We start from the raw sequence: 23,985 nt of genomic DNA on the forward strand, positions 1-23,985 counted from the left end.
GTCCTTTGAAGACTTCCCTACTATTTGTGGCAGGACCACATGCTGAATGAATATTTCACCTGGCTCTGGTAGCATATATAATAAAGGTATCTGTTGTTTCTTCTAATTAATGCACTAAAAAATGAGATGATTTGCTACCAGAGAACAACACATTGTCATTTATCAAAATACAGAGGATGACAAGATGTTGCACTGGCACTTTATGGATTAAATATATTTAACAAATCACTTTTCAGGGTAAAGGTTTTCCTCCCTAGATAAGAGATGTTAAAATTGACTGATCCATTTGGTATTTTCTAGCACTGAACAATGTCTCAACTGTCACATATTCCACATTATTAGGACAAAAGGATAGCGTTTAATAAATACAGAACCACTAAGTCAGAAGAGAAAAGGAGTGTGTGTAAAAGCAATAGGGGTCGGCTAAACAGAAAATGATGTGCAAAGTCAAGTTTCAAACAGAAAAAAGTATAGTGGAAGATGCAAACTGAAGATTAATAATTTAATTATATTTGGAGAGATAAAGACATAGATAAATGTCATCACTTGACAAAAATGAATGTGCATTCCTTGTGACGAGACTTAAAAGTATTATAGAATAAGGTACTATTAAAATATTTTGCTAAAAGAAAAAATAATAATGTGTAAACTGGGTAAACCCATTAGAGCTATTAAACTTTCTGAACAACATTAAAAAATATAGATATGTCTACATTGCTACAAACCCTCTTTTGAGGACTCAGTGTTACAAAGGATTTAGCGATTACTAAACATTACTAATTCAGTCAATAATCATGCTGATATCACCACACTGGAGACAGCTAATGGTGACAGGCCTATGGGTAGTCAAGATTCTTTGTCATACTCTTCATGCCAAACACTCAACCCCATTGGACCATTTTACTACTTGTGCTCTGGGGGATGTGGCTGAACCCCCAGGAGTGAGTGTTGAGCTTTTTATGCGATCAGAGGGAAGACTTTGCAGGGACCGATATGGCAATAGTGGATAAGCTGATTACATAGCCAGACCTGAAGGATAATGCTCTTGTCAACTCACCTGGAGGGGTTTAGCACTATGATATATGGACTGGCTTTAAGATTTATGCTGATTCTAAGGTGACCCAACTATACTGAGACAAATGAAGTGCAGTGTTTTGAAACTGACCCTTTCTATGCTGGTGGAGACTCGAGGAGTCCCTCTAGACAGGACATTTGCATTTATCGACATGTTGAGCTGGTAAGTGGGAGCAGGCTAGATGTAAGGTTGTTTAAACTCCTCCTATGCTGGCTTATTGATAAGGAAACTATGCTAGCTGACCTAAACTATGCATGTGGCTTTCCATCCTTATACATTTAACACTGTCTTAGTATGGGTAGAATATTTGATTTGATGCATTATTTTATACCTCATGTTATATATCTCTTAAAGAAGTCCATGCTGTATTTTTATAAGATATTTATTTTTCACATAGGACTATGTTTAGAGGTTCTACAATATAAAGTTAAAATACCGTTCCAGTGTGAGATAACATAACAAAATATTTTTATGATTTATTTTTTTATAGTTTTTCGTGGTTGGTTCTTGTTATAGTTATGAGTATAGAAAACAGTGCTTCTATATTAGGTGCACAAATATAATAAGGTCAGAATCGAAAAGATGGACGATAACCCACAGCAGCACTCTTAGGCCTAGATTTGGAGTTCGGCGGTAGCCGTCAAAACCAGCGTTAGAGGCTCCTAACGCTGGTTTTGGCCGCCCGCTGGTATTTGGAGTCAGTGATTAAAGGGTCTAACGCTCACTTTTCAGCCACGACTTTTCCATACCGCAGATCCCCCTACGCCATTTGCGTATCCTATCTTTTCAATGGGATCTTTCTAACGCTGGTATTTAGAGTAGTTTCTGAAGTGAGCGTTAGAGCTCTAACGACAAAATTCCAGCCGCCTGAAAATAGCAGGAGTTAAGAGCTTTCTGGCTAACGCCGGTTCATAAAGCTCTTAACTACTGTACCCTAAAGTACACTAACACCCATAAACTACCTATGTACCCCTAAACCGAGCTCCCCCCACATCGCCGCCACTCGATTAAAATTTTTAACCCCTAATCTGCCGACCGCCACCTACGTTATACTTATGTACCCCTAATCTGCTGCCCCTAACCCCGCCGACCCCTGTATTACATTTAGTAACCCCTAACCTGCCCCCCACAACGTCGCCGCCAGCTACTTAAAATAATTAACCCCTAATCTTCCGACCGCAAAGCGCCGCCACCTACGTTATCCCTATGTACCCCTAATCTGCTACCCCTAACACCGCCGACCCCTATATTATATTTATTAACCCCTAATCTGTCCCCCTCAACGTCGCCTCCACCTGCCTACACTTATTAACCCCTAATCTGCCGAGCGGACCTGAACGCTACTATAATAAAGTTATTAACCCCTAACCCGCCTCACTAACCCTATCATAAATAGTATTAACCCCTAATCTGCCCTCCCTAACATCGCCGACACCTACCTTCAATTATTAACCCCTAATCTGCCGAGCGGACCTCACTGCTACTATAATAAATGTATTAACCCCTAAAGCTAAGTCTAACCCTAATACTAACACCCCCCTAAGTTAAATATAATTTTTATCTAACGAAATAAATTAACTCTTATTAAATAACTTATTCCTATTTAAAGCTAAATACTTACCTGTAAAATAAACCCTAATATAGCTACAATATAAATTATAATTATATTATAGCTATTTTAGGATTAATATTTATTTTACAGGCAACTTTTTAATTATTTTAACCAGGTACAATAGCTATTAAATAGTTAAGAACTATTTAATAGTTACCTAGTTAAAATAATAACAAATTTACCTGTAAAATAAATCCTAACCTAAGATATAATTAAACCTAACACTACCCTATCAATAAATTAATTAAATAAACTACCTACAATTACCTACAATTAACCTAACACTACACTATCAATAAATTAATTAAACACAATTGCTACAAATAAATACAATTAAATAAACTAGCTAAAGTACAAAAAATAAAAAAGAACTAAGTTACAAAAAATAATAAAATATTTACAAACATAAGAAAAATATTACAACAATTTTAAACTAATTACACCTACTCTAAGCCCCCTAATAAAATAACAAAGCCCCCCAAAATAAAAAATTCCCTACCCTATTCTAAATTTAAAAAGTTACAAGCTCTTTTACCTTACCAGCCCTGAACAGGGCCCTTTGCGGGGCATGCCCCAAGGATTTCAGCTCTTTTGCCTGTAAAAAAAAACATACAATACCCCCCCCAACATTACAACCCACCACCCACATACCCCTAATCTAACCCAAACCCCCCTTAAATAAACCTAACACTAAGCCCCTGAAGATCTTCCTACCTTGTCTTCACCATACCAGGTTCACCGATCCGTCCTGGCTCCAACATCTTCATCCAACCCAAGCGGGGGTTGGCGATCCATCATCCGGTGCTGAAGAGGTCCAGAAGAGGCTCCAAAGTCTTCCTCCTATCCGGCAAGAAGAGGACATCCGGACCGGCAAACATCTTCTCCAAGCGGCATCTTCAATCTTCTTCCATCCGGTGCGGAGCGGGTCCATCTTGAAGCAGGCGACGCGGATCCATCCTCTTCTTCCGTTGTCTCCCGACGAATGACGGTTCCTTTAAGGGACGTCATCCAAGATGGCGTCCCTCGAATTCTGATTGGCTGATAGGATTCTATCAGCCAATCGGAATTAAGGTAGGAATTTTCTGATTGGCTGATGGAATCAGCCAATCAGAATCAAGTTCAATCCGATTGGCTGATCCAATCAGCCAATCAGATTGAGCTCGCATTCTATTGGCTGATCGGAAAAGCCAATAGAATGCGAGCTCAATCTGATTGGCTGATTGGATCAGCCAATCGGATTGAACTTGATTCTGATTGGCTGATTCCATCAGCCAATCAGAAAATTCCTACCTTAATTCCGATTGGCTGATAGAATCCTATCAGCCAATCGAAATTCGAGGGACGCCATCTTGGATGACGTCCCTTAAAGGAACCGTCATTCGTCGGGAGACAACGGAAGAAGAGGATGGATCCGCGTCGCCTGCTTCAAGATGGACCCGCTCCGCACCGGATGGAAGAAGATTGAAGATGCCGCTTGGAGAAGATGTTTGCCGGTCCGGATGTCCTCTTCTTGCCGGATAGGAGGAAGACTTTGGAGCCTCTTCTGGACCTCTTCAGCACCGGATGATGGATCGCCAACCCCCGCTTGGGTTGGATGAAGATGTTGGAGCCAGGACGGATCGGTGAACCTGGTATGGTGAAGACAAGGTAGGAAGATCTTCAGGGGCTTAGTGTTAGGTTTATTTAAGGGGGGTTTGGGTTAGATTAGGGGTATGTGGGTGGTGGGTTGTAATGTTGGGGGGGGTATTGTATGTGTTTTTTTTACAGGCAAAAGAGCTGAAATTCTTGGGGCATGCCCCGCAAAGGGCCCTGTTCAGGGCTGGTAAGGTAAAAGAGCTTGTAACTTTTTTAATTTAGAATAGGGTAGGGAATTTTTTATTTTGGGGGGCTTTGTTATTTTATTAGGGGGCTTAGAGTAGGTGTAATTAGTTTAAAATTGTTGTAATATTTTTCTTATGTTTGTAAATATTTTATTATTTTTTGTAACTTAGTTCTTTTTTATTTTTTGTACTTTAGCTAGTTTATTTAATTGTATTTATTTGTAGCAATTGTGTTTAATTAATTTATTGATAGTGTAGTGTTAGGTTAATTGTAGGTAATTGTAGGTAGTTTATTTAATTAATTTATTGATAGGGTAGTGTTAGGTTTAATTATATCTTAGGTTAGGATTTATTTTACAGGTAAATTTGTTATTATTTTAACTAGGTAACTATTAAATAGTTCTTAACTATTTAATAGCTATTGTACCTGGTTAAAATAATTACAAAGTTGCCTGTAAAATAAATATTAATCCTAAAATAGCTATAATATAATTATAATTTATATTGTAGCTATATTAGGATTTATTTTACAGGTAAGTATTTAGCTTTGAATAGGAATAAGTTATTTAATAAGAGTTAATTTATTTCGTTAGATAAAAATTATATTTAACTTAGGGGTGTGTTAGTATTAGGGTTAGACTTAGCTTTAGGGGTTAATACATTTATTACAGTAGCGGTGAGGTCCGCTCGGCAGATTAGGGGTTAATAATTGAAGGTAGGTGTCGGCGATGTTAGGGAGGGCAGATTAGGGGTTAATACTATTTATGATAGGGTTAGTGATGCGGATTAGGGGTTAATAACTTTATTATAGTAGCGCTCAGGTCCGCTCGGCAGATTAGGGGTTAATAAGTGTAGGCAGGTGTCGGCGACGTTGAGGGGGGCAGATTAGGGGTTAATAAATATAATATAGGGGTCGGCGATATTAGGGCAGCAGATTAGGGGTACATAGGGATAACGTAGGTTGCGGCGGTTTACGGAGCGGCAGATTAGGGGTTAAAAAAAATATGCAGGTGTCAGCGATAGCGGGGGCGGCAGATTAGGGGTTAATAAGTGTAAGGTTAGGGGTGTTTAGACTCGGGGTACATGTTAGGGTGTTAGGTGCAGACGTAGGAAGTGTTTACCCATAGGAAACAATGGGGCTGCGTTAGGAGCTGAACGCTGCTTTTTTGCAGGTGTTAGGTTTTTTTTCAGCTCAAACAGCCCCATTGTTTCCTATGGGAGAATCGTGCACGAGCACGTTTTTGAGGCCGGCCGCGTCCGTAAGCAACTCTGGTATCGAGAGTTGCATTTGCGGTAAAAATGCTCTACGCTCCTTTTTTGGAGCCTAACGCAGCATTTGTTTAAACTCTCGATACCAGAGTTAAATTTATGGTGCAGCCAGAAAAAAGCCTGCGGATCGTTAATAGCCCTTTTACCGCCAAACTCCAAATCTAGGCCTTAGAATGATATGCAGATGAAAAGACCTGTAGGAACAGATGGAGAGGCGCCTCATAAAACAATATCGTCTGTACAAGGGATGCAGACAGGACACAGAACAATTCCAGATAAATGGGTACTCAGATGGAGAGTGGCACTTAGATGGTGCCTAGCAAGACAGGTCGGGACCTCAAAAAATTCACCCGACAGACTGCCACGCTATCCAGGCCAATCACATGGGGATCGATCACCAATCAGCAGTCAGGATGCAGGAGTCCCATTAGCTTCCTATGTAATCACAGCGTTTAGCGGTATAGCTCACTGGATAGAACAAGCCGGGTTGTCAGCCTACGTGAGTGTAGAAAGGAGTTATAATGGAGGAAATAAATAAACTTGCAGGGAGCAAGTACTGGATATAGTGTCAACATTTATTGATAAACATTAAAAACAGCAACGGGTTTCTCGACCGTATAGGTAGTTTCAACAGGCTGTATCTGACATAAAAGTACTTGCTCTATTTAAAACACCCTTAACCAATCGTGAGGCCATATGGGTACACACCCCTCTCAGGGTTTGAAAATCACCCCCCCCCCCATAATGATGAGTGGAAACACCCTCTTAAAGGTTAGTTCGGCTGGATGTGTATACATATGGCCAACACAAAACAAAAAAGTCCACATAATATAAATCCATACAAGTTATGCTAAAAATGGACAGAAAAACTTGAAGCTAAAAAAGGAACACTAATAAGTGATTGCGATATTGTAGATGGTAGCTCATGATCTAAACTTACAGTGAAAGTCACATGATTGAATACATAGATATGACATACAAAAATATATACTTTAGACAAATAACTGTCCTTGAAGTAAATAGACATAGTCAACAAAATATATTTTTGTAACAGATATAGGCCTCTATTTAGCAAAGTCTGTCGGATCTGATCCGACAGTGCAGATCAGGTCCGACAGACCTCGCTGAATACGTATTCAGCATTGCACCAGCAGCTCACAAGAGCTGCTGGTGCAACGCCGCCAGCAGGGGGGGGGTCAATCAACCCGATAGTACTAGATCAAGTTGAATTCTGGTGAAGTCTGTCTGCCTGCTCAGAGCAGGCGGACAGGGTTATGGAGCAGTGGACTTTGTGACACACGGGGCATCAAGCTCCATTCGGAGCTTGATAGATAGGCCCCATAGAATAAAAACCACAATAATAATAATTAAAACACAATGGCCTAGATTTGGAGTTTGGCAGTAGCCGTGAAAACCAGCGTTAGAGGAGTCAGTCAGGAAAGGGTCTAACGCTCACTTTTCAGCCGCGACTTTTCCATACCGCAGATCCCCTTACGTCAATTGCGTATCCTATCTTTTCAATGGGATCTTCCTAACTCCGGTATTTAGAGTCGTGTCTGAAGTGAGCGTTAGAATTCTAACGACAAAACTCCAGCCGCAGAAAAAAGTCAGTAGTTAAGAGCTTTCTGGGCTAACGCTGGTTCATAAAACTCTTAACTACTGTGCTCTAAAGTACACTAACACCCATAAACTACCTATGTACCCCTAAATCGAGGTCCCCCCACATCGCCGCCACTCGATTAAATTTTTTTAACCCCTAATCTGCCGACCGCCACCTACGTTATCCTTATGTACCCCTAATCTGCTGCCCCTAACACCGCCGACCCCTGTATTATATTTATTAACCCCTAACCTACCCCCCACAACGTCGCCGCCAGCTACCTACAATAATTAACCCCTAATCTGCCGACCGCAAAGCGCCGCTACTTACGTTATCCTTATGTACCCCTAATCTGCTGCCCCTAACACCGCCGACCCCTATATTATATTTATTAACCCCAAATCTGCCCCCCACAACGTCGCCTCCACCTGCCTACACTTATTAACCCCTAATCTGCCGAGCGGACCGCACCGCTATTATAATAAAGTTATTAACCCCTAATCCGCCTCACTAACCCTATAATAAATAGTATTAACCCCTAATCTGCCCTCCCTAACATCGCCGACACCTAACTTCAAACATTAACCCCTAATCTGCCGACTGGAGCTCATCGCTATTCTAATAAATTTATTAAACCCTAAAGCTAAGTCTAACCCTAACACTAACACCCCCCTAAGTTAAATATAATTTAAATCTAACGAAATAAATTAACTCTTATTAAATAACTTATTCGTATTTAAAGCTAAATACTTACCTGTAAAATAAATCCTAATATAGCTACAATATAAATTATATTTATATTATAGCTATTTTAGGATTTATATTTATTTTACAGGTAACTTTGTATTTATTTTAACCAGGTACAATAGCTAAAATAGTTAAAATAATTACAAAATTACCTGTAAAATAAATCCTAACCTAAGTTACAATTAAACCTAACACTACACTATCAATAAATAAATTAAATACAATACCTACAAAAAACTACAATGAAATAAACTAACTAAAGTACAAAAAATAAAAAAGAACTAAGTTACAAAAAATAAAAAAATATTTACAAACATCAGAAAAATATTACAACAATTTTAAACTAATTACACCTACTCTAAGCCCCCTAATAAAATAACAAAGACCCCCAAAATAAAAAAATGCCCTACCCTATTCTAAATTACTAAAGTTCAAAGCTCTTTTACCTTACCAGCCCTGAACAGGGCCCTTTGCGGGGCATGCCCCAAAGAATTCAGCTCTTTTGCCTGTAAAAAAAACACATACAATACCCCCCCAACATTACAACCCACCACCCACATACCCCTAATCTAACCCAAACCCCCCTTAAATAAACCTAACACTAAGCCCCTGAAGATCTTCCTACCTTATCTTCACCATACCAGGTTCACCGATCGATCCAGAAGAGCTCCTCCGATGTCGTGATCCAAGCCCAAGCGGGGGGCTGAAGAGGTCCATGATCCGGCTGAAGTCTTCATCCAAGCGGGAGCTGAAGAGGTCCATGATCCGGCTGAAGTCTTCTATCAACGGCATCTTCAATCTTCTTTCTTCCGGATCCATCTTGCAGACCTCCGACGCGGAACATCCTGCTGGCCCGACGGACTACCGACGAATGAAAGCTCCTTTATGGGACGTCATCCAAGATGGCGTCCCTCGAATTCTGATTGGCTGATAGGATTCTATCAGCCAATCGGAATTAAGGTAGGAAAATTCTGATTGGCTGATGGAATCAGCCAATCAGAATCAAGTTCAATCCGATTGGCCGATTCCATCAGCCAATCAGTGTAGTGTTAGGTTTAATTGTAGATAATTGTAGGTATTTTATTTAATTAATTTATTGATAGTGTAGTGTTAGGTTTAATTGTAACTTAGGTTAGGATTTATTTTACAGGTGATTTTGTAATTATTTTAACTATTTTAGCTATTAAATAGTTCTTAACTATTTAATAGCTATTGTACCTGGTTAAAATAAATACAAAGTTACCTGTAAAATAAATATAAATCCTAAAATAGCTATAATATAATTATAATTTATATTGTAGCTATATTAGGATTTATTTTTAAGGTAAGTATTTAGCTTTAAATAGGAATAATTTATTTAATAAGAGTTAATTTATTTCGTTTGATTTAAATTATATTTAATTTAGGGGGGTGTTAGTGTTAGGGTTAGACTTAGCTTTAGGGGTTAATACATTTATTAGAATAGCAGTGAGCTCCTGTCGGCAGATTAGGGGTTAATACTTGAAGTTAGGTGTCGGCAATGTTAGGGAGGGCAGATTAGGGGTTAATACTATTTATTATAGGGTTATTGAGACGGGAGTGAGGCGGATTAGGGGTTAATACATTTATTATAGTAGAGCTCAGGTCGGTCGGTAGATTAGGGTTTAATAAGTGTAGTTAGGTGGAGGCGACGTTGGGGGCGGCAGATTAGGGGTTAATAAATATAATATAGGGGTTGGCGATGTTAGGGCAGCAGATTAGGGGTACATAGGGATAATGTAGGTGGCGGGGGTGTACGGAGCAGCAGATTAGGGGTAAAAAATAATATGCAGGGGTCAGCGATAGCGGGGGCTTCAGATTAGGGGTTAATAAGTGTAAGGTTAGGGGTGTTTAGACTCGGGGTACATGTTAGAGTGTTAGGTGCAGACGTAGGAAGTGTTTTCCCATAGCAAACAATGGGGCTGCGTTAGGAGCTGAACGCGGCTTTTTTGCAGGTGTTTGGTTTTTTCCTTTCCTTTTTTTAATTCCTATTGGCTGATTAAAATCTTTCAGCCAATAGGAATGCAAGGGACGCCATCTTGAATCGCGTCCCTTGCATTGAAGATTCAGTTTACGGTGGTGACCATAAGAAGAGGAGCTCCAAGTCGGATGTCTTCAGGATGGACACGCTCCGCACTGGCTGGATGAAGATCGAAAAAGCTACCTGGATGAAGACTTCTTGACGCATGGATGTGGACTTCGGCTGTATGAAGATCGAAGAGGCCGCCTGGATGAAGACTTCTTGCCGCATGGATGAGGACTTCGCCGGCTGGATGGATCCTTCAAGCGGGACTTCAACAACTGTAAGTGGATCGTCTTGGGGGTAGTGTTAGGTTTTTTTAAGGGTTTTTTGGTTTAGGGTCTGGGCTAAATACCCTTTTAAGGGCAATGCCCATACAAAGGCCATTTTCAGGTTAGTTTAGAGTTAGGGTTTTAATTTGGGTGGTTAGTTGTGGGGGTGGTGGGTTTTACTGTTGTGGGGGTGTTTTTATTTTTTTTACAGGTAAAAGAGCTGATATCTTTGGGGCAATGCCCCACAAAAGGCCCTTTGGTAGTTTATTGTAGGCTAGTTTTTTTTTTTTGGGTGGGCTTTTTTATTTTGATAGGGCTATTCGATTAGGTGTAATTCTTTTTTATTTTTGATAATTTGTTATTTTGTGTAATGTTTATTTTTAGGGGGTGTCCCTTTTAAGGGCCCTTGGAAGTTTGGGGGTGGAGGGTTGTAATAGTGTTAGGGGGTGTTTGTGTTCTTTTTAAAGTAAAAGAGCTGGATATCTCAGGGCAATGCCCTACAAAAGGCCATTTTAAGCCCCCCCCCCAAAAGGCCCCTTTAAGGGCCTTTGGTAGTTTATTCTAGAGTAGGGTTTTTCTATTTTGCTGTGTTTTTTAGCGTATTAGAATAGGATTCATCCTTTTTTTGTGATCATTTTGTTGTTGTTTTTTTGTAATTATAGGTTTTTTAGTTTTTATAATTTTTTTTTTATTTTATTTTTGGTAATGTTAGGTTTTAGTGTAAGGCAGGGTTTTATTTCACAGGTAAGTTTGTATTTATTTTAACTAGGTAGTTAGTAAATAGTAAATAACTTTATATTAACTAGTCTACCTAGTTAAAATAAATACAAACTTACCTGTGAAATAAAAATAAAACCTAAACTAGCTACAACGTAACTATTAGTTTTATTGTAGCTAGCTTAGGTTTTATTTCACAGGTAAGTATTTAGTTTTAAAAAGGAATTATTTAGTTAATAATTGTACATTTAATTTAGATCTAATTTAATTAAGTTAAAGTTAGGGGTGTTAGGGTTATATTAGGGTTAGGGTTATGGTAGAGTTAGGTTTAGGGGTTAATATAGTTTAATGTAGCTTGTTGTGATGTGGAGGACTGGCGGTTTAGGGTTAGGGTTAATAGGTTTATTTAGTTAATAAGTGTAAATTTAATTTATCTATATTTGGATTATTTTAAAGTTAGGGGGTGTTAGGGTTAGGGTTACGTTAGGTTTAGGGGTTAATATAGTTTAATTTAGCTTGTTGCGATGTGGGGGGTGGCGTTTTAGGGTTAATAAATGTAGTATAGTGGCGGCAATATCGGGAGCGGCAGATTAGGAGTAAATCCTTTTATTTAGGTAGTGGCGATATCGGGATTGGCAGATTAGGGGTGTTTAGACGTAGGGTTTATGTTACGGTGTTAGGTTTAAACAGTATTTTAATTTCCCCATAGACATCAATGGGGCTGCGTTACGGAAATTTTGTTTCCGCGATCGCAGGTGTTAGTTGTTTTTTTTTGCTTGCTCTCCCCATTGATGTCTATGGGGAAATCGTGCACAAGCACGTCTCAGCAGCTCTCTGATTGTGTACGGTATGGAGCTCAAAGCAACCATATCGCACGCAAAATGCGTATGTTTGAGAACTTGTAATAGCAGTGCTATAGAAAATTAAATAACGTAACTTTTGTTGTGTTCGTTAATTTCTCTATAGCGCTCAAAACTTGTAATCTAGCTGTATGTAAGTAAACCGAATATGTAAAATGAAGGTAAAACTGAAATAATATAACTTTTCTGATATAAAATGCAAAAAACGAAGGGTACACATTTACAAATTCCACTTTCTGATTCATCACATTGATATTTTTTATACCCATTGGCTGCATGAGATGGCTGCTACACATTGCCAAGAAATGTGTTACAACCACTCTAGTAGCCAAGGTTTAAGCTTGTTGGCTTAAAAATTGAATTATTTTAACTATAGCAGTAAAAACAATTTCTTAAATTTGATTCAGAGCTGTTGCCTCTCTTTGTATTATGTGACCCTTGCTAGCTAATGATTACAATAGTCATTATTATTCATTCTTACTGCAAGAAATGCTAGAATATGCAGAGACTGTCACTGCCTCCAGTATCATTGGGGTTATCATTTAAAATAATTTGATGCTGTCAGTCTTCCTACTTGCACATTGAATCAGATTTTTAACCAATAATGCTGCACAGATATCCTTTCCCTATGGAAACTTTAAAATCTTCAAAACTGAACTTTTACAATTCCCCAAAGCTCGGTTGCTATTAAAATGTTATCATCTCCATCCATAACTGCTCTCCTGAGGTCATAGTTAGCTGGTTGACCTACATTTAGTATGAAAAAGGATGAACACTTGTAAACAGACTTAATGATCTGATCTATGGTTCAGCAATGATCAACCTATGACCAAACATTCTATCTTGAGTAAACAAACAAATTAGTCCCTTATGATACTGCTCTTCATAAATAAGTAGGTTCTATTGATGGATGGGAAGATCTTCCAGAAATATATATATATATGAATTGTAAAATATCCTGTGGATACATACAGCTTGTACATAAAAGTAAATTGATAGCTTTTTCTGTCAAATATGATGTTAATTTTTTTTATATATTTTACCAGAGTATTAAAGTAGTGGGGTGAGTTTGTTTTATCCATTGGTTGCTGGTCCATTGGGGCAGTGTGGGCTATGAGGGCAGTGCCCTTCCAAATGCTCCCATATGTATTATTATTATTATTATTATTATTATTATTATTATTATTATTATTATTATTATGTAGTTCTTAATTTTATTTTTCAGTCTCTTAATTATTTTTATTTAGGTGGTGCAATTTTACTTTAATATTTGTGTGTTTCTAAATGGAATCATGCATCCTTGAAATACTGCTTTAAAAAGACACCTCTTAATTTTCTTTTTTTTTCTTCGCTCCCACTAGAACGTTAACTTCGCTAGAAGTTAAAACATTTTTTCAACATGAACAAAAAGATAACCACAGGATATTGTGTTTGCAGAATCACAATAACCCCATTTAGGGGTTAATAGTATAGGGGGTTAATAGAAATGCGGGGATAGCGGCGGAATAGGGATTCATTGTGTAGCGGGATAGTTTGCGATGAAGAATGTGGCGGATTATGGGTTAATAGTGTTGGGGGGATAGTGTAGCTTGTGAAAATTTATTTTAATGGGTTTGTTTTGTGTTTAGTGCAACTTTTCTCAAGTGCAAAAGCTGACATCAGCATGTTACCTTCTAAAGAAGTGTTTACGATTTTTATGACAGTGGGTCATTGTGTAAAGACAGTCTATTGGAAGTCAAAAGAGTTCTAACTGACTTAAGTCAAGGGCCTCTATTTAAGAAAGTCTGGCAAACCTGATCCGACAGTGCGTATCAGGTCCACCAGACCTCTCTGATTACGGAGTGCAACGCCAACCCCTGCAGACTCACGGTCAATGGGCCGCCAGCAGGGGGGTTTCAATCAACCCGATCGTACTCGATCGGGTTGAATTCCAGCGATGTCTGTCCGCCTGCTCAGAACTGGCGGACAGGTTATGGAGCAGCGGTCTTTGTGACCGCTGCATCATAACTGCTGTTTCTGGCAAGCCTGCAGGCTCGCCAGAAACACGGGCATCAAGCTCCATTTGGAGCTTGATAGATTGGCCCCAAGGAGTGCATCAACTTGAAGAAAACGCATAAGAAATATCCAACACTACTTGGAAAGTCAAAAATCTGGACAACAGACGTTGAAGACAGAACCTCTGAATACATTACATCCCTGAAGCTTTTTCACCATCCTAACTTCCAGACTATTTACAAAAGTTATTCAAGTATCTGGTGGACATTAAGGAAGGAGAAAATATCTTGTTAGATAGAGCTCACAGAGCTCTGCAACCTAAACCATCTAAATCTAGTGATATTAAAACATAAACAAAAAATATTCCAAGTATTAAATAAAGTAACCGTCACAGAGGTTAGGATATTGATTTTTATGGTATTACTATTTAATCAACCTGTCACATAGAAACATAGAAACATAGAATTTGATGGTAGATATGAACCAAAAAGGCCCATCAAGTCTTCCCATATTACATGTTACTTTTTCCTTAGGATAGCCTTATGCATGTGACAGGCATTTTTAAATTCCTTTACAGTCTTTGTGTTTACCACCTCAAATGGAAGTTCATTCCATGAATCCACCACCCTTTCTGTAAAGTAAACGTATATGCCCCAAACTGTAATAGAGTGTCCTTTTATAAAAAACTACTCTCACTTATAACAGAATCAAGAAGAGGTGCACTAATTGTAGGTAGGGATCTTAATATTGCTTTGGACCCCACCATCAACACATCCTCTATGCACACAAATTCAAATTCCTGACCTCCCAATATTATATACCAGTTTATCAAACAATTATGGATAATAGATGTTTGGAGAGTTAAACACCCCACCCAATGAAATTACACCTTCTACTCAATATACACATATAGATTACTTATGTGTTGATCAAATGAGCTTGAGGCTCACCAAAGACTCAAACATTGGCCCCACTGTGTGGTCTGACCACTCAATGATTTTTCTGGCTTTGTACTGGCCGGACTGCCCTATCACAACCTTCATCTGTAAATTTGATGAACCGCTAATACACCATCCTACCAACTTTTAACAAAATAATTCAAATTATATAAGATTAGACGTCCCCTCTAACCGTCTGGACAGCAAATAAAGCATTAGTCAGAGAAGAATGCATCAAACAAAAAGCCACATGTAAAAAAAAAAACATATGAGTCTTTCAATACCTGGACTAGCCACCTTAACACTCTAGAACTGCAGCATAAAAAAAACTAAAGATATAAAAATCTATAAGTCTGAAATTGCAGCTAGAAGGGAATTGAATGATCTACTTATTAAAGAAGTGCAGCAGAAAGCATTTTATCACAAACAAACCTATGAGGGCAAACAGGGAAGCACTTTACTAGCAAGATGCCTTATAGCTAAATCCTCTAAAGCTCACATTTATAAGCTAAAACCAGGAGATAGTTAATCAATATATGATACCAAAAGTATAGCCAATCATTTTAGTGAACACTATAAACACTTATATAAATTACAAGTAGATACTTCAAAGAACCATTTTGATCAAATGAAAGCCTACATAAATGTGGCAAATGTGAACAGGTTACATTCATACCAAATTCTTCACACTATCTTAGGTCACTGCCTCTATTAAAGAACTCCTGAAAGGAAAAAGTCCAGACCCTGATGGCTTTTCAAACTCATATTACAAAGTTTTTAAAGATATAGTAGCCCCCCATTTTCTCTCCCTATTTCACACTTTAGATAATGGTCATGTATTACCATCTGAAATGCAAGAATCCCATATCACAGTCATTCTCAAACCCTGGATAAATAAGAAAACCATCTATAGATCAACTAATGCCGGGGGATTTGGTTTGCAGAATATAAGAGATTATAACAGTGCAGTCACCCTTCAGAGCGTTTTAGATTGGTATGGATCGGGAGACTCCAAATCTTGGATTTCCATAGATTTCCATATTTTAAAAACTCCTAGAAAAGGTGCTTTATGTTGGGTCCTGAAAGAACTCAAACCTAGTTCAATCCGATTGGCTGATCCAGATCAGATTTTTTCTACCTTAATTCCGATTGGCTGATATAATTCTATCAGCCAATCGGAATTGAAGGGATGCCTTAAAGGAACCTTCATTAGTTGGGAAGTCGTCGGTTGAAGAGGATGGCTCTGCGTCGGCTCCGTTGAAGATGGCTCCGCTCCGATCCGGATGGATGAAGATTGAAGACGCCGCCTGGATGAACACTTCTACCGGATGGAGGACCTCTTCTTTGCCGCTTGGTTGAAGACTTCTACCTGATCAAGGACCTCCTTTGCGCACCTTGGATGAAGAATTCAGCTCGGCTAGGTGAAGACGACTCAAGGTAGGGAAATCTTCAGGGGGTTAGCGATAGGTTTTTTTAAGGGGGGTTTGGGTGGGTTAGAGTAGGGGTATGTGGGTGGTGGGTTGTAATGTTGGGGGGTATTGTATTTTTATTTTCAGGTAAAAGAGCTGATTACTTTGGGGCAATGCCCCGCAAAAAGCCCTTTTAAGGGCTGGTTAGGGGTTAATAAATATAATATAGGGGTCGGCGATGTTAGGGACAGCAGATTAGGGGTTCATAGGGATAATGTAGGTTGCGGCAGTGTACGGAGCGGCAGATTAGGGGTTAATAATATACAGCAGGTGTCAGCGATAGCGGGGGCGGCAGATTAGGGGTTAATAAGTGTAAGGTTAGGGGTGTTTAGACTCAGGGTTCATGTTAGGGTGTTAGGTGCAGACTTAGAGAGTGTTTCCCCATAGGAAACAATGGGGCTGCGTTAGGAGCTGAACGCTGCTTTTTTGCAGGTGCTAGGTTTTTTTCCAGCCCAAAATGCCCCATTGTTTCCTATGGGGATATCGTGCACGAGCACGTTTTTTCCGGCTTACCAATACCGTAAGCAATGCTGGTATTGAGGGTTGAAGTGGAGCTACATTAGGCTCAACGCACCCTTTTTTTAAGCCTAACGCAGCCCCTCAGACAACACTAAATACCAGCGTTGTTGGAAGGGTGCGTTGGGAAAAAAAGCAGCGTTAGCTACGCGGGTCTTTACCGACAAAACTCTAAATCTAGCCAAATGTTTTTACTTAGATCATCAACATCTATTTAACGTGTGGGACCAGATCACGATTTCAGGTTATCGTATATAATTTAACTGATCCCCTTTATTTCCTATAACATTAAACACAGAAATGGTGGGTGGGTTAGATAAAGCATTTAAAAAAAACAAGAACGGGATTATATGATCCCTCTGATCAAATTCCTTGGTAAGGGAAAGTTAAAATTAAAAGAATTAGGAGGAGGCAACTACACAAATTGGCTCAAATATGCACAGCTTTTACACTTCATCCAAACTTCAAATATGAAATCTGATTTTCTTAGACCAACAGCTCAGTTTGAAACAATACGTTTGAAAGGTGAAGTCATCAGAAATCCTCTCTCTCTCTCTCTCTCTCTCTCTCTCTCTCTCTCTCTCTCTCTCTCTCTCTCTCTCTCTCTCTCTATCACATAAGCTTTAACAAGCTTTTGAGGAGGTGATATTACCAGAAAATGCTAAAATGCTGAAGAGACCTAGAGTTGTAGATAGAAGAAAAATAATGGATTTTTTTTTTTATTATACTCATAAATCCTCTACTCACCTCAAATGTTAGAACTTAACTACAAACCACCACTTTGGTGATACCTAACCCCATTGAGACTTAGTACTATATACCGAGTGGCCCCCAAAGGGTGCCATAGGGGATGTAGAGACGTTGGCAGCTTGGTTCACATGGAATGGCACTGTACAGAAGTCCAGACCCTATGGCAAGTAATGGAAACACATTCAGTCAGTCCATATGAATGATTTTTCATTGGCCTTACTGAATGATTTACCAAAATTCCTCTAAAATATTAGACTAAATTTATTGCAGACTGAATGCAGCTAAATCCCAAATATTGCATTATTAGAAAACTACATTAACTCCTTCCAGAAACATGGATATCTGGAGTAAATGAACTTGTAACCCTCGAAGACTATGGATATCTTAGACTTAATAAATCCACTTCTTTTTTAGAGGTGGAATTTTATTGGGAGAAATCTTTGCATTCTCTTAAAAATACAGACTCACCCCCAACACCTTCTTAAACCTAGCTAGTGATTATACGTTCAATACTTAGTATATATGCATATGTAATATAGTGACCGCCTACAGAGATCCCCCTTTTTATTTTTATTCCTTTCTCATTTCCTTTCTTCTTCATCACTCTATGGCATATTCTCCCTTCTTTTTCTATACCTCTGCCAACATTCAATTGAAATGACATACTCAACAGAATATCTTGTCTTTCAGTACTTGGTGTAATAAATACGCTCTTAATTTTCTTTACGAGTGAAGTGCTAACATTTGCATGTAAGCGATAAGGGGTTTATCACGGTTGTTTGTGTTCATTGCGTTTACTGCTGGTATTATGAGTTGAAAGTAAACACAATCGCTTGAGCGATTTCCACTAGAATGATTACCGCATCCTCAAATCTCTGGTTAAATGTTTCGCAAATGTAAAAAGTGGCAAAAAAGTACACTTACACTTATAATAACACCATCTAACAAAAATTATTTAATAATATATGGCACACAAAAGTTATAAAGGCTCACAGATATGAGATCTCGGGTATTAGAAAAAAAGGCAGACAAGGTGTTTTAACATTGAGATACATGCATATACATGTTTAATAATGTACATGTGTGTGTGTATGTGTATATATATATATATATATATATATATATATATATGATCCTTGGATGTATGGGGGGCTGCATGACCCCTCTGTCTTTGGTATCTAATTGTGAGAAATAAATATGAGCAAAGTTAATTTTGGGGAACATAATATTTCCCAAGTGCCAAGGGCTACTTTACTACTTGCTCTGGCATTGGAGTATTTCCTGTATTTGTGTTCCATGTCCCTGGTTGTTGCTGGATTTCCTGGCTGGGACATTGCCTATGTTTGGGCTAGATACTTTCTGACTGCCTTTGAATCTTGGACTGACCTGACCTTGTCTCTGCATTTGACCCAGCTAGTACTTTTGATTGGACTTTTACTGTTGAAATATCTCAGCTCCAGGATCTTATTGCCTCTTGTTCCGATTAATTGTTCAATCTCCAGCTCTGGCACTGTCAGCTGCTGCTTGCAGCCTGTATTCAGCACTCTGGTATTCCTTGCATGGCCCAGAAGCCCTAACTCTCTTATTTGGCCCAAAATGCGGGCACTTCAGAACTTGGCTCTTGTCTTTCTCAACTTGCATTTGAGCTGCTGACATCAGCTTTACTGGTTTGTATAGTTTGTTCCCGTTTGTTGTATATATTTGCATCTCCAGTGATATTGCTATGCAATCTGCCCAGCTTTCCACTACCCCTGCCATTTGGCGCCATTCTGTAGAAAGTCCATAACTCTGACACCCCTTGAAATACACGGACTGGACTCATAGGGGCCTATTTATTTATGTGCGAGATGACATGATCCGATATTGCGAATCTTGTTCGCTGCACACTGATAAATGCCGATAGCATTTATCATTGAACTACTGGTGCAATGCCGTCCCCTGCAGATTCGCGGCCAATCGGGCGTATTCGATCGGGTTGATTTCTTGAGATTTCTGTCTGCCGCCTCAGAGCAGGCGGACAGGTTTTCAGAAGGCTAGCCAGAAACACGGGGCATCAAGCTCCATACAGAGCTTGATAAATATGTCCCATAGACACTTGTTAGGCTGCTGAGGGACTTTATCATTAAGGTGAGCCTATATTCAAAAAAACATTTTTGCAATGTGGGTACTCTTTACAGTGGAATATGTATATGTGATGGAAATGGTTGCAAGATAGAAGCAGCTCGATTGATTTCAAAGTAACTGATCTCTCCACTCACTTCTCTGATCAGAGGTGGCTACAATTCTTATGCATTCTGCCATTTTTAGAGCTGCCAAGTTGTGATACATTGTTTCAGCAAGATAGTTTCGCTAATGCGTTTCATTAAAGGTCAATGGCTTTTTTTATGTATTATAAAATAATATCTTCACAATCTCAGCAAAAGGATTAAATGTGATAGCCTGCTCTTCTCTGAAAATTATTGTTAAAACTATCATGAGCTGCAATGAAAGTGCCATAAAATGCTTTAGACTCGGACAGATGTTTTACCAACTATTCCAGGTCTTCAAGCTATTTTTTTTTTTATTTTTTTTTTTGCCTCAAGAGAAGCATTGCAAACTATAGCTAATGTACTTGCTTTATTCAGACTTTTTTTCTGTTTAGGACAATATATTTTGTTACTGATACTAGTCTCTAGACAATTATTTCTCTGCAGGGCTGGAAACAGGCACTGGATTAACACTAGTAAGAAGTTACAGAAGCAGACAAGTATGAATTTAGATGCCTGTCTTTGACATTGAGTGGACTGGAAGCTTTTTCTCTTTTGAGTAGTTAATTATATCTCATGATTGTTAAAACTATAATAATATTTTTCCACCAATGATTATGTTATATGCAATAGTTCATTGTGTCTTATCCTTTTTTGCATATGACTGATATTTTCTATAAAAGATCTGTAATGTGATAGGCAGCATACTGAAAACCTACTTATACCATTTATCCAGTCGGGAAGTGATAAATTGTAACAGACAAGAAAACATTTAGGCATTTGCCTGGCTTTAAAGTGACATTATACCCAGGCAGGCAACAGATAAGCGTTAATTGTATTAAAAGCCATTTCAGGAACACTTCATTTCTAGATGTGTGTATACGTTGTGCTATATGCGTCTGTGTGATGGTGGTCTATGCATAGGTTTGCCATATTTCTGCTTTAAAGAAGAACTATAAAGAAAAATACATGTCAAGAGCTATTTAGAGAAAGTGTTTGTAATAATGTTTAGTTATAAGACCTGAGACAATTGTATTTTCCATATATTTTCTTTTAAAGCAGCAATATGGCAGCCTTATGTATGTATAATGGTGTAGGTGCTGATGTGTGTGTATCAATCTGTATTTAGTAGACAGTAAAATGTGTGAGTATCATTACTTTTCATGCATTTCATTTTTATTTCCTAATTGTATTTCCATACATGCCTATCCCTACATTAAATGGTTGTAAACTCAATATGGACATTTAAAGGAATACATTTCAATTTTGCTTTTGGTAAAAGTAGTGTTTCAGTGATAGCTTTGATGATGCACTGAGTATGTGTATATATGCCTTATAGATATCAAACAATGTTTATGGAGGGTTCAAGGACAAGGAGGTGAAGGCACATGTTACCAGTAGCCCTAAAGGGGGGGACTGCACATGTTTCATGGTTGAGATGGGGCAGAGTCTGATGTGGGGCTAGGACAATGTTTAAAACCAAGGGCATTTGTCCTGGCTTGAGAAGCTACAGATATAAAGTGGGCAGAACTCTGTGATAATCTTGCAGGATCTGGTTGGGAGATCTGCTCTCAACATTAAACATTGTACTTAATGATACAAAATAAGTGATTGCAGGAGCAATACGCTATCTTTGCGCAGGCACCATGTTTAAATGCAGGACGCATGGGATTGAGGCATATATTCCATCAGTACTTTGTCCCTGAAACTGACATTTTTTATGTGTCAGTACTGCAAAAACTGTGCATTCATTTATATTTTTTGTAGGATCAGAAGCAGCAATGCACTACTGGTTGCAAATATTTACCTAATATCATTAGCTCACCTGATGCATTCAGCTAGCTCCCAGTAGTGCATAGCTGCTCTTCCAACAAATTATATCTAGAGAATGAAGCAAATTTGATAATAGAAGTAAATTGGAAAGTTGTTTTAAATGATTTGCTTTATCTGAATCATTATATTTTTAGGTTTTATGTCCCCTTAAGGGCCATGAAATCCAAAATTTTACTTTCATAGTTCAGGCAGAACATACGATTTAAAAAAAGTTTCCTGTTAACTTCTATTATCAAATTTGCTTTGTCCTCATGTTATTCGTTGTTGAGGATATATCTAGGTATGTAGTGTGCACACGCCTGAAGCACTACATAACAGGAAATAGTGCTGCCATCTAGTGCTCTTGCTAATGTATAACATTATTATAAAGCTGCTGCCATCTAGTGCTCCTGCTAATGTATAACATTATTATAAAGCTGCTGCCATCTAGTGCTCTTGCTAATGTATAACATTATTATAAAGCTGCTGCCATCTAGTGCTCTTGCTAATGTATAACATTATTATTAAGCTGCTGCCATCTAGTGCTCTTGCTAATGTATAACATTATTATTAAGCTGCTGCCATCTAGTGCTCTTGCTAATGTATAACATTATTATAAAGCTGCTGCCATCTAGTGCTCTTCCTAATGTATAACATTATTATTAAGCTGCTGCCATCTAGTGCTCTTGCTAATGTATAACATTATTATTAAGCTGCTGCCATCTAGTGCTCTTGCTAATGTATAACATTACTATAAAGCTGCTGCCATCTAGTGCTCTTGCTAATGTATAACATTATTATAAAACTGCTGCCATCTAGTGCTCTTGCTAATGTATAACATTATTATAAAGCTGCTGCCATCTAGTGTTCTTGCTAATGTATAACATTACTATAAAGCTGCAGCCATCTAGTGTTCTTGCTAATGTATAACATTATTATAAAACTGCTGCCATCTAGTGCTCTTGCTAATGTATAACATTATTATGAAGCTGCTGCCATCTAGTGCTCTTGCTAATGTATAACATTATTATAAAGCTGCTGCCATCTAGTGCTCCTGCTAATGTATAAAATTATTATAAAGCTGCTGCCATCTAGTGCTCTTGCTAATGTATAACATTATTATAAAACTGCTGCCATCTAGTGCTCTTGCTAATGTATAACATTGTTATAAAGCTGCTGCCATCTAGTGTTCTTGCTAATGTATACCATTATTATAAAGCTGCTGCCATCTAGTGCTCTTGCTAATGTATAACATTATTATAAAGCTGCTGCCATCTAGTGTTCTTGCTAATGTATAGCATTATTATAAATCTGCTGCCATCTAGTGCTCTTGCTAATGTATAACATTATTATAAAGCTGCTGCCATCTAGGGCTCTTGCTAATGTATAACATTATTATAAAGCTGCTGCCATCTAGGGCTCTTGCTAATGTATAACATTATTATAAAGCTGCTGCCATCTAGTGCTCTTGCTAATGTATAACATTATTATAAAGCTGCTGCCATCTAGTGCCCTTGCTAATGTATAACATTATTATAAAGCTGCTGCCATCTAGTGCTCTTGCTAATGTATAACATTATTATAAAGCTGCTGCTATCTAGTGCTCTTGCTAATGTATATCATTATTATTAAGCTGCTGCCATCTAGTGCTCTTGCTAATGTATAACATTACTATAAAGCTGCTGCCATCTAGTGCTCTTGCTAATGTATAACATTATTATAAAACTGCTGCCATCTAGTGCTCTTGCTAATGTATAGCATTATTATAAAGCTGCTGCCATCTAGTGCTCTTGCTAATGTATAACATTACTATAAAGCTGCAGCCATCTAGTGTTCTTGCTAATGTATAACATTATTATAAAACTGCTGCCATCTAGTGCTCTTGCTAATGTATAACATTATTATGAAGCTGCTGCCATCTAGTGCTCTTGCTAATGTATAACATTATTATAAAGCTGCTGCCATCTAGTGCTCCTGCTAATGTATAACATTATTATAAAGCTGCTGCCATCTAGTGCTCTTGCTAATGTATAACATTATTATAAAACTGCTGCCATCTAGTGCTCTTGCTAATGTATAACATTATTATAAAGCTGCTGCCATCTAGGGCTCTTGCTAATGTATAACATTATTATAAAGCTGCTGCCATCTAGTGCTCTTGCTAATGTATAACATTATTATAAAGCTGCTGCCATCTAGTGCTCTTGCTAATGTATAACATTATTATAAAGCTGCTGCCATCTAGTGCT

The 23,985-nt window shown here is 38.3% G+C and overlaps 1 protein-coding gene across 1 annotated transcript in view; it reads left to right on the plus strand.

Annotated features, from left to right (window-relative positions):
- LOC128664907 (protein PRRC2C-like) overlaps window positions 1-23,985 on the plus strand; it is an 83,074-nt gene that overhangs the window by 16,845 nt on the left and 42,244 nt on the right. Inside the window, 1 exon segment of the mRNA XM_053719699.1 lies at window positions 1,117-1,237. Within this exon segment, the coding sequence (XP_053575674.1) occupies window positions 1,117-1,237 (121 nt within the window).

Source organism: Bombina bombina, chromosome 6, assembly GCF_027579735.1.
Source record: "Bombina bombina isolate aBomBom1 chromosome 6, aBomBom1.pri, whole genome shotgun sequence".
Classification (NCBI taxonomy): domain Eukaryota; kingdom Metazoa; phylum Chordata; class Amphibia; order Anura; family Bombinatoridae; genus Bombina; species Bombina bombina.